This window comes from Leopardus geoffroyi, chromosome A2, assembly GCF_018350155.1.
Source record: "Leopardus geoffroyi isolate Oge1 chromosome A2, O.geoffroyi_Oge1_pat1.0, whole genome shotgun sequence".
NCBI lineage: Eukaryota > Metazoa > Chordata > Mammalia > Carnivora > Felidae > Leopardus > Leopardus geoffroyi.
The window spans coordinates 123,722,878-123,735,080 of NC_059331.1; the positions used below are offsets into that span (position 1 = coordinate 123,722,878).

The 12,203-nt window shown below is 44.2% G+C and overlaps 1 protein-coding gene across 5 annotated transcripts in view; it reads right to left on the bottom strand.

The window, feature by feature from the left end:
• The window catches only part of PDE1C (phosphodiesterase 1C), a 524,818-nt gene that overhangs the window by 426,406 nt on the left and 86,209 nt on the right, over positions 1–12,203 (bottom strand). For all 5 annotated transcript variants that reach the window (XM_045495246.1, XM_045495245.1, XM_045495244.1 and 2 more), the window contains exon 2: positions 2,847–2,897. In XM_045495246.1, the coding sequence (XP_045351202.1) occupies positions 2,847–2,897 (51 nt within the window). The remainder of the gene's footprint in view (positions 1–2,846; positions 2,898–12,203) is intronic.

The window sequence follows — 12,203 nt, forward strand, 5'->3', positions numbered from 1 at the left end:
CTCCCATCCAGCCTAAATCCATGCTGGGTGGTGCACACTGTCAGGGCTTTCTGTGTGTCTCAGTGGGGGCAAAAATTAGAGTGTCGCAGTATTTCATCTTCTGGCCTCCAAAGAAAAGTCTCTCAACCAAATCCTTCCACTCTTCTCAAAGTGAACATTCCATTCACACCATATCACACCTTCAAGATCATTTTCAATTTGCATATGTGCTGCCGAAGCGAGCACAAGATCATTTTCAATTTGGTAAGTAAAGTCTCAATTAGACAATGCTACATTAAGAATTATCTTTTTCTTGGGGCACCTGGGTGGCTCAGTCGGTTAAGTGTCCAACTTCGGCTCAGGTCATGATCTTGCGGCTTGTGAGTTCAAGCCCCATGTCAGGCTCTGTGCTGAAAGCTCAGAGCCTGGAGCCTGCTTCGGATTCTGTGTCTCCCTCTCTGTGCCCCTCCCCTGCTCATGCTCTGTGTCTCTCTGTCTCTCAATAATAAATAAACGTCTAAAAAAAATTTTTTTTAAGAATTTTTTTCTTCATTATGGCCTGTTCAATCCCCAGAGCCTCCGCCAAAAACTATATATATGGGGTGCCTGGGTGGCTCAGGCAGTTAAGCACCCAACCCTTGATTTCAGCTCATGATTTTGCAGGTTTTGGGATCAAGCCCCATGTCACACTCTGTGCTGACAACTTGGAGCCTGCTTGGGATTCTCTCTCTCCCTCTCTCTCTCTCTCTCTCTCTCTCTGCCCTTCCCCCACTCATGCTGTCTCTCTTTCTCTCTCTCTCTCTCAAAAATAAAGAAATAAACTTTAAAAATATTTTTTTCTTCCTAAAATCCACCTCATATTTTCCATCTAGTATTTGCTACAAAAAAATTTAGTAGCTAATGTGCCATCTAATTTTTTTTTTTTCCAGGACAATGCACTGGCAGGAAATTTTTTTCCTTTTTTTTTTTGGTCCAGAATCACAGAATCAGCCCAACTTAATTGGTTTGTCACTAATTACTTTTTTTCCTAAAAGGATATTTTTTCTTTCATCTCTTCACTTACCTCCTACAAATAAGCTTTCAAGTGACATATGCTCTTTTCAACCCAGACACACAACTCAGAAGTTGTGGAAGCCATTTACAAGTGAAGTCACCCTCTTCTATCTGGGAAGGGACCGGCTGCTCCAGGTTTCATTCTGGCTTCACGGTGAAAGGCCCCCATCCCGTCCCCCTCCTACATCTCCTGATGAGCATCAAAACTTCGGGCACTCCCGAGGAGATGCACGCAGCACAGTGTGCCCAGCGTGGCTGGGTTACCATTTCAGCTTATTAACTTGCCTGACTACTCCTTGGGAGATCAAGAAACAAAGGGACTAAAAGCATATTCATCATCCTCATTGAGCCGTGGGATGAAATGCTTATTTTGGGAAGTAATGGTTCCAGGTAGGAGGGAAGTGAGAAAGGAGTGTTTTATTACACACCTTCTAAAATGTGAGCACTTAATGCTCTCGCATTATCATCTATTATTACAGTTCTAGAAAAGCCATTTCTAGGAACCAATCCCAAAGTTTTGAAGCCTTCCCAAAAGAACTGGAAGGCAGAATTTAGAAGAAGGCCCTCTAAATAGAAAAATTATACTTTTGATTCTACACATTAAGGCTTACTATGGCGGTATCCACACCCAAAACTCGATCCACCTTAGGAAATAAGGCCGTGACAGGGAATTTGTGTGCCATGACTTCCAAAGAAGGTAACTTTTTTATAAAGGAGAGAAGATGGGTGCAGATTCCCTATTTTTCAGAGGGAGAAAACTGAGGCCCAGAAAGTTTCAGTGAAATTACTCTAAGTGAAAGCGAGCAAGTCGTGCTGGTGCTGGAAAGAAAAATCCTCCTGTTTTGATTTCCTGCTCCACCATTTCTCCACTCCATGCCTGTCTGGTTCAGGGAGCATCTCCACCCAGCCCCGCTCAACCTCTGGTATTTCTGCTCCCTTGTTGCAATCTGGGTTTTCATTCCAGAGACAGCATTCACTTGCCGCATAGTTTGCTGATCACCCTGGCACAGAAAACACTGAGAGGCTTTTGACTCCCGTTCTCCCACTAATGTTCAAGACCTACAGACAAAAGAGCCAAGTGAAATTGATGGGGAGCTCCAAGGCCCTTACAGGGATCCCTGTGTCCAAGGAAAAGCATTCAACCTATCTTCACAATGTTCACACAAGCTTCAAAACGTCACCTAAGTGAGGTAAATTTCACACAAGCTTCAACATGTCACCTAAATGAGGTAAATTTCACACAAGCTTCGAAATGTCACCTAAATAAGGTAAAGCCAGTGGAGCTAGTCCAGAAATCCACTGTGGGTGGTGACGATGCTTTCACACATGTGTGGACCTTGGCAACTACAAGCATTTTACATACTCTTCCTCATGCTGTCGTCATAAAAAGCCCGCCCCTGAGTGCAGAACTCTCTGAGAGGACTCCCAGGGCAACAGTTCTCAAATTCAAATGTGCACAGAAATCACCTAGGGATTTGTTAAATTCAGATACTGATTCAGTGGGTCTGGGGCTCTGCATTTCTCAAAGTCCCCAGGCAATGCCAATCCTCCTGCTCCCAGGACCCCACTTTGAAGAGCAAAACCCTAAAGCACAGTTTGATAAACTACAGCTCTAAGGGTTGAAAGGGCAATAGCAATGAATAGCTCACCCACGATGGGGCTCAAATGAAATATTAACCCATTAAAGACATTTCCTATATTACTCTATTATCGACAGTGTTTTACTGACAGCTGGCAGGATTACAAGTGTGGACTGAGCAGGCAAGAAAGCCTCTGAAGGAGCCCAGGAAAGGACTGAAACAAGATCTACTCACGAGAGAAGCGGGCAAGTGGTCTGGCAGGCTTGTCTCCAGCTTCATTTGCGACTGAAAAAGAAAAGCAGACAATGCAATAAAAGCAAGGCACATATGTCCACAGAATATGCCCAACCTACAGCTAATCCTCTGGGGGATTTCACATTAAACTATGTTTGAGGATCTTTGTAAGAAAATAAAAGCAACTTCACTCTGTCTATATTCACTCTGCCTATATTCTCTGTCTATATTTCCATTGCTGCTCTCAATGTCTAAATGAGGACAGATGTCTTCATCATTTTGATTAAGTGCATTTGAATAAAGCTGGAGAGGACCTAAGCAATTTGTAATTTCCTATGCCTCAAGGTGGAAAGTGGCTTGCACCCACACATTAAGAGGCATGAATGTCTGACTTCCAAACCTGTGTACGTCCTTCTGGTTCAAGCTTCCACTTATCAGGCTGTCTTAAAACACATAAATGCACCCCAACCACTTAACATAAAACCACTATGCTCAGATGGATAGGGCCAAAGCCAAGACAGGATTTCAGAAGGTAACAACAGGGTTAGTTTTTATTAAGAAAGATATTTAACTTTAGACACTAACAAACAAGGGAGTTCAAAAGAGGGGATCAAGAAAATTCTTCAGAGAACTGCTCTAGAAAACTTTACCCTTAAAGCTTCTCAGCAAGGCACTTTACCCTCCTCTGATAAGCGTCTAAATAATTTGTCATGTGGACAGAGTCATAATTAATATCCCCTATATTTACGAACACCACCTTTGTGAAGAAAAATGAGATCAATCATTAAGTGGAAACACAAGTTTCATTCACTTTAAATATCACTTTTAATGCCCATAGGATTATAGCTTGCTTGTTTTATATATTCATAGTAAACAGGCACGATAGTTGTGGTCAACTTGAACAGAACACCCAAAGCAATCAACTGGAAAAACCTGTTCATTTCAGCTTAGAAAAAAACACTCACTAGACAGGCAGAATAAAAGGGGTGCTAAAGTAATCATTAATGTATGCAAAGTTGCAGCAGTGGGACAAAAGAAGTAACTACTTCATAAACATTACATCAATTTTGCAAAGCATGGAAGGAGTGAAAAAATTCTTTTCACCCTCTCACAAAGGTAAAGATTTCACAAGTCACTACATGTGGACAGATTTTTAAAGTTCATGGATCCAAACTCAGTCTACTTTCCTGTCATTTGCATGGCCCATTGTCTTCACTCTCTTTGTGGATGACAAACAAGATGTTATTAAAAAAAAAAAACGGGGGGGAAGGGGGTGTGACATTACCGGCCTCCGTGACCTCCCACACCCCAGCATTTCAAAAAGGAAGAGGGTAAGAGAGGCAGAGAGGAGCAAGCCCTCCTTAGGTACTGACATGAGTCTCCCTGGCCTTGAGTTCAAACTGTTTCCTCTCCAGAGATCCTTCTTTAAAGAAACAGAGCAAGGGTTTCTTCCCCCAAAATATTTGCTGCAGAAACTGATGGGCTACTTTTAAAGTAGAAAAACAAAAACCACTTCCATTGCTGTGAACACCAGCAGCCACGAAAATGTTCAGCTTGGAGAGTGAGCATCTTCCCTGTGGGAAGGAAGAGGAGCAGTGACAATACTGTCACCATTTTACACTGCAGCGATGGCTGTTTCCTCACTCCAGGGCTTTTACCTCCTCTCCCCACCACCCTTTCCAAGGATGGGAATTGCTGACCCAGATCCAAGTCAGACCAGGAGAGGCAGGAATCGAGATCTAGGCCAGTGGAGTACCAAGAGACTTGTTTCTACCCAGAAGGAATCTGAACCATGCCAGCAGGATTATTTTCCTAAACATAGACCCAGTGCCACACTCCCTTACTTAAAGGTCTCCAGCGATGTCCCAACACTTACAAGACACAATCCAGCTAACCTGACCTGGTCATCAAACACCGGGCCTCACCTATTCTTCTCAGCTCACTCTATTTGCCAGAGCATCCTTCAGTCACATACTCTGAAAATTCCTAAACACGCCCTACACACACCCTCCCTCCCCAGGACACCCCTACCCACTGCCTCACCTGCCAAGTCACACTCATCCTGCAAGATTCAGGTGGAGACATTCATTTCTGAAAAGCTTCCCTGGCGCTCATCACAGCTTCTCCATCCCATTGATCTCTGCATACACCCAACTCCCTTCCCAGACAGTAGTTAGCAAACTTTAGCAGGCATCAGAACAAGTAGGAAGGTTGGTTAGAATAGACTGCAGGGTTTGTTAAAGTAAAAATTCTGACTCAGTGAGAATCTGCATTTCTAACAAGTTCCCAGGTGATACTGAGGAGCTGGCCTGGGCACCATATTTTGAGAAAAGCTCCTCTCAACTACAACCTACCCTACCCAAGACAAGGATCACAACTTTGCACCTTTGTATTTTCAGTCTTCTGAACACAGAGTGAGCGCCACACAGAATAACACATAGGGTCAGTGTTTTCAGAACTAAATCAAGTAGGGGCACCTGGGTGGTTCAGTCAGTTAAGTGTCAGACTTCGGCTCAGGTCATGATCTCATCATTTGTGAATTCGAGCCCCACGCCAGGCTCTGCACTGACAGCTCAGAGCCTGGAGCCTGCTTCAGATTCTGTTGTGTCCTTCTCTCTCTGCCCCTCCCCTGCTCTCTCTCTCTCTCTCTCTCTCTCTGTCTCTCTCTCTCAAAAATAAATAAACATTAAAAAAAAACTAAATCAAGTAGACCGAATCCATACCACTGCCACAGATGGCTTAGTAGACCAGAAACCTAAGACTGGCTTGCAGAGGATAATAAAAAGGCCCAGGTGTGTTGTTTGGCCCCACAATGTTTTAAATTTTTAAACAATCATCTACATTTCAAAATCAAGAGATTTCAAATACAAAATTTAGATTGTAGGCTTCTCTGAATAACTGAGCGGCTGTCCAGTCCACCGTCCAGTAATGGCTCACCACTGGGACGCCCGCTATGGGTGGTTCTGTCTCCTGCATGCTCAGGAGGCAGCTCTTTGCTGATCTGCATTGGGCTTTCTATATTCTCCGCATGGTCCACAAGGCAAATGAAAATAAAAGTTGTTTTGAATGAAACTAAAACTCAACAGAGACCAGCACTACAAAAAGTGGTTGTGGCCAAGCTCACTGAGCCCTTTGTCCCCAGCCCACAAACTGCCCAGGCAGCCTCCACAGACTGTTGGGACACACCTGGGCTTCTTGGCCAGTGGAAGAGTCCTCTGCTGTTTGCCTTTTATTTTTTTAAAAATATACAGCAAGCTTTAACAACAGAGTAGATGTTCCATTTATCAGATGCAATTAGAGCTTGAATTTGGCAAAATCTCATAAAAATAATTATGTAGATTTAAGGAAACCTATCCATATCATACTGTTGGGCAAAACATACAGACCAGTACATATGATGCTGACTTGTATATCTAGGCTACGTGTCTATATGGGTACAGAGAAAGGAGTGGAAAGATGTGCGCTAGATATATTAACAGTTATTTCTTCTGCATCCTAGCATTTGGGATGACTTTTAACCTATTTTATACTTTCCTGCATAAACCTAACAGTTTATGATAATCATGGACCATGTTTATAATCAGGAAAACTGTTCTTATTAAAGGGATAGGAAAAAGGTGTCTATTATTTGATACACATTAAAATTTTAGATATTGTGTGTGTGTATGTCTATTTGTCTATTTATATAAATTACATTTTAGATTCAGATTCCAGAGGAGTTTGGGATCACAGAATCCAGGGGACTTTCCATCTCTAGTTCCAGACGATTCCCTATAGAGTCCAGAAACGAATCTCCCATCTGCTCTCCAAGGAGTTCCACACTTTCTAAATCAGGGATTTGCAACCCTTGTCGCACATTAGAATTGCCCAGGGAATTTGGGGGGGGAGGAGGGGGCACCTGAGTGGCTCAGTCAGTTAGGCATCTGGCTCTTGGTTTTGGCTCAGATAGTGATTTCACAGTTTCAGGGTTTGAGTCCCGCTTTGAACTCCACACTGGCAGCACAGAGCCTGCTTGGGATTCTCTCTCTCCTTCTCTCTCTCTCCATACCACCCCGCCATGCTGTCTCTGTCTCTGTCAAAATAAATAAGCTAAAAAATGAAAATTAAAAAAAAAGAACTACCTAGGGAACTTTTAAAAATCCTGATGTCTAGGCCATACCCCAGACCAATTAAACAGAGCCTTGGGGATGGGACCCAAGCATGGATACCTGTTAAGCTCCCAGATGATTCCACTGAGCAAATGAGAAGTACTAATAAATGGTGTAACTTCATACACCTTTACCAAAGCAACCTTTAGGGAGGAAGGTGTGGCTCAAATTCCTTCAAAAAGTAATTACTGCTTTTCAGTTCTTCTTTTCAGGATGCTTTTGTTTTGTCATTAAAATCCTCAACAGAGACATACCTCTGCTTTAAGAAAAAAAGCAACTGTTAAGATTGCAAACATAACTATGGGGATCAATTAGTGAGCAACTCTTCACATTGCGAAGGTTTCTTATAGAAGGATTGCCTCCAACCTTCAACACATGCATACTGTGCACCAACCGTGAGCTTGGCACTGGGCTAGAGTCTGAATGGACTGCAACAAGAGATTTCACTCTCAGCCTTCACATACAAATAAATTAGGGAAGCAAACTATGCCTTTCAATCTGGGTTTATCCCAGCCTGATGAGCTAAGAAATGGACTTTAAAATCATGATGATAATGATGATGACGATGATCCAGATTCCTTAGTCCCATCCCAGAAACACTGAATCAGAACCCCTGCAAGTGGGGACAGGAGTATGGACTTTAATCAATTGCCTCAAAAGCTATGTCTGTGGTATGTCTGTTGTGTGTCTGTTGTATATCCCCCTGCCTCCCCGCAAAAAAATGGCCAGAAGCAAATCTTAAAGGAAAGGTTTGCCACGGAGACCAGAGAGAGGGAGGCAAGTGAGACAGGAAGTTAACTCAGAACAATGAGTACCCCAACCCCAGGCAGTGAAGGTGGCACTGATGTCCCAGCTAAGCTACAAACAATCCAGCCCATAAGAACAGGAAGGGAGGGTGGTCCAAGCAGTTGTGGTGGTGGCCTGGGCAGGTGCACACTGCTTTGTAACCAAAACTAGCACCAAAAATACTACCACCCTTGTTTTGAAAGCTCTGGCACCTGGAGGTGTATAAACGCAGCTGGGGTGCTGGGTGCCTGGGTGAAAACACAGTGAGCAAGCAAGCCAGGAACAGAGCCTGGCTTCCTGAAAGGAAACCTGCCCGATACATTGGCTATCTGCTGCTTTGCCACAATCTCTGAGGCCAGCCCACGGACCCTCTCAAGGTGAATTCCTTTGGGAAGCCTAGGGGCTAGAAAACCAGGCACAAGGAACTCCCAGAAAAGAGAGGCTTGGAATGAGGTTCCCAAGTTACTGTAAAAGGTGAAGCTCAGAACTGCTCATAGATGTTTGCTCACCTCACATTGCCTTCAACTTGCAAAGACTCAAGCAACAGCAAAGGAAACTGGATGGAATGCTGGGGAGAAAGACTTGGTCCAAGATCACCATTATCACCTTCTAAGTAAGACCCTCCATGACTACATTACCAAGGCCACACCTCCTGACTCCCTGCTCTTCCTCTGCCCCCATTCCCCTTCCCTGCTCTGGTCCTCCCCACAGCACTGTCACCTTCTCATATGCTCTGTACTTTACTCACTGGGCTTATTGCCTTTCTCCTTCCACTACAAGGGATCTCTGAACAAGCACCAGGAAAGAAAGTCACGATCATGATCACATGATCGTGGTGACATGACCCAAACTCAGAGCATGATTCTCTGCCGGTGAAAGAACTACTACATCCCCAGCGCCTAAACACCTGGCACACAATTTTTATCGTATGAATCAATGACTAACCTTCTAACAACCTACCACGCAGAGTGCAATGGGGCCAAGAATTGGAAGGAGAAGTGGAGGGGGAAGGCACAGGACATTAGCACACAGCAAGCCCTGTAAGTATCAATTCAGCACTTAGAAATATTTATCAAGCACTGACTAAACTGTAGATATCAGGTAGTAAAGCTGCGAACAACCAGACATGGCCCCTGCCCTTCATACTGAGTAAGACTGACATTCCCATTTGATAAATATTCAGGCCACTGGAATTCAGAACTGTCAGGTAACTTTTCTAAGACCACACCGTTGTGTGGCAGAACTCCCATCCAGATCCAGGTGTACCTGGCTCCGAAGCCCATGTTCATTCCATCTTTCCCATTTCCTCTTTGCCTTCCAAGAAGGGTAGGAAGATAGAAGCCATGCTCCAGAGAAGGCTACACCTAGAAAAAAAGTCTTACTAAGGCCTGCCCCTCTCCCTCATGCCTCTAGCCCTGGTGAGAGCCACACACTGGCCTGCAGAGAGTGGAAGAGGTCACCTGCCTGGGACCTCATACCTGACACAAGCCCAGGAGATTCTCAGTAGAGAGGAATCCTTTTGTGAGGTGGGTGCGGGAGTGAGGACTCACAGCAATGGCCTCCATAAGGGGGAGACACTAGGTATAAAGGAAGGAGCTTCATGCCATGTTCCTGCCAGAGCCCCAGCTACCAGCCCACTCCCTAGCCCTCTAAAACCCTCTCTAGGTAGAAAGTAGTAACAAGGGAATAGAAACAATAGAATTCATGTTAGCATGAGAAGCAGTACAACTTAGAAAAACAGCCTCAGGAGGCATGACCTATTCTCTTCAACAGGTAAGGAAACTGATACTCCGAGAGATCAAGCAACTTGTCCAAGATCAGTCCAAAGCCAAGTGACAGAGTCAGAAACATCATCTGTTTCTCCAGCTCCAAGCCCAGCATTCTCAGAAAAAGGGATGAAGTCAATCTCTTCAACTCTCACACAGTGATGGGTCCTGAGTGAAGTAAAGGGTCTGGCTTCTTTTTCCCCCACTGGGTTTGATAAATATCAATGCCTGACAACTCCAGGATCCATTTTAAGCATAAAAATGTTTAACCCTAATTGAGGATGGCTGACTCAAGTGCTGTGTTGAGAAGGCTTCTGGTGTCTGACATATCCTCAAAGCCTGTCACGGGGGTGGGGGCGGAGGAGGCTGGGGGAGGAGGGGTGGGGATGGGTAGATGGGTAAATGGGAAAATCCCTACCAGATTAGATGACACATAAAAGAATAGGGCCACAAAATGTATAATTCACAAATAGAGTTAATTACTTACGTAAAATACATAATTAGGGTTGCTAAAAATGATGGGGCGCCTGGGTGGCTTGGTCAGTTAAGCGTCCGACTTCGGCTCAGGTCATGATCTCAGGGTCCATGGGTTCTAGCCCCGCGTCGGGCTCTGTGCCGACAGCTCAGAGCCTGGAGCCTGTTTCAGATTCTGTGTCTCCCTCTCTCTGTGACCCTCCCCTGTTCATGCTCTGTCTCTCTCTGTCTCAAAAATAAATCAACGTTAAAAAAAATTTTTTTTTAAATGAGAAATGCTAGCTATATAATGCCATATAAATCCGCATAAATACCTAATTTTATCTTCACAGCAACTCTCTTAGGATACTGCTATCATTTTCCCATTTTCCAGATGTGGAAACTGAGTGTTTGAGAACTTAAGTAAATTGCCTGAGATGAAACGACTAGCGAGCGGCAGGTCTGGAAATTGAATCCAGTGCTGCCTTACTCCAGAGCCAGCGCTTTTAACCCCTGTGCTACCCATCACACTTCCCCAAATGTTAATACTATTTCCTGAGCCCTACTACCAAGAAACCCAGACCCAGCGGGAGAGCCCCTTGTCTCCCCCCTATGTAGCCTCAAGTTAAAAGCTCACAAAGGAAGGCGCCCTGCTCTCCTGTTCCTTAGGTGGAACAGAGCTCTGTAATCCAGGTGGAATTTGTGCCCCAATGACATAAAAGATATCACCACACCGCAGCCTGTTCCTTTCTCCCCTTCTGTATTCAGAGATGCTCAGCATTGCCTCATTATACCTTCCAGGCCAATTTGGCTGTCAAATCAACTCTGAATCAAGCTCTTGCACAAAAGAAAATAAAACCAATTTGTAGTGATGACTCATCAGGGCTGATAACTTGAAAGTGGCAGGGACAGCACACCTTCCAGACCCTCCTTTTCCTAGGGTAATGGGCAAACCCTTACAGAGGGCAAGGCTTGCCTGCCAGAGGGCAGAATGGCTCACCCGCTCACTCAGACCAGGGCACAAAAAAACACAGAGAGAAAAATCAAAGAAACCTTTGCCAACCTGAGAAGATTGCCTGGAAAACATATTGTCTTTATTTTTTTTTAATTTGAATTTATTATTTTTTTTTAATTTGGGTCATATGGGAAGACTCATGAAATGTATTTCTTTCTTCTCTGGTCCTGATTTTATACATTTGTTTATTTATCTATATCCTCCCTCATTCCACAAATTATATATTGCTTTCTATTTTGCTATGCACCAATCCTTTATGGAAAAAAAGTGGGATATTAATAAAAAAGTGAAATTTACTTATTTCAATCACTTCCTTGCTTCCTTTCCCTGATCCCTCTTTCCAAGTTGTCAGGTTTCAAACTGACTTTCCATAGCTTCCTGTGACATAGATCAAACAATTTATTAACCTCTATTGAGTCCCCCTTGAGCGCCCTCTTCCCCATTGCTGTGGATGCAGGGATGGACATTACTGGCCCTTGGGTGGCTAGGAGTCCAGCTGAGACCCAGTGGTCAGGCACTGAGCTTTCTGACAAAGATTATTGGAGTTGTTGCAATAAGGATGTATCATGGTGCGTGGTATTTCTGCGGAAACCACTTGGCCAGGGTACCAGGCCCTGACCTCACAGAGCCTGAGGCCAAGTTGGGGAAACATAATGCTAATATGTGACATGATGCAAACTCTGTTGAATGCTAAATGAAAGTCCTTGTTCACAGAAGAACAAGAATCAGAACTTTATGAGATTAAAATCCAATATCAAGCTGGCTGCTCAAACTGCTAACTAATTATAGTCCACCCCAGCCAGGGCAAAGAGAAGTATACAGAAGAAGAGGAGGGACACAAAAATGCATTACACCCGTATGTCATGTTAGGCCCTGCTGGGAACTTTACATCCATAATTGTCATTTAATTTTCACACCATCCCACAAGGCAAGTATTATCATCCCTATCTTCAGATGAGGGAACTGAGGCTTTAGAAAAGTGAAGTAACTTGCCCAAATCAGGGCCAGTAAATGGGAAATCTAGGCTCGAAACTCAGTTCTATGAGTCCTTCCCTCTTCTGCGGTTCACACGGCTGGAACACGCATTAAAAGATGTCTGATCCTTGGGGCGCCTGGGTGGCTCCGTTGGCTAAGCATTCGAATTGAGCTCAGGTTATGATCTCACGGTTCATGAGTTCTTGCCCCATGT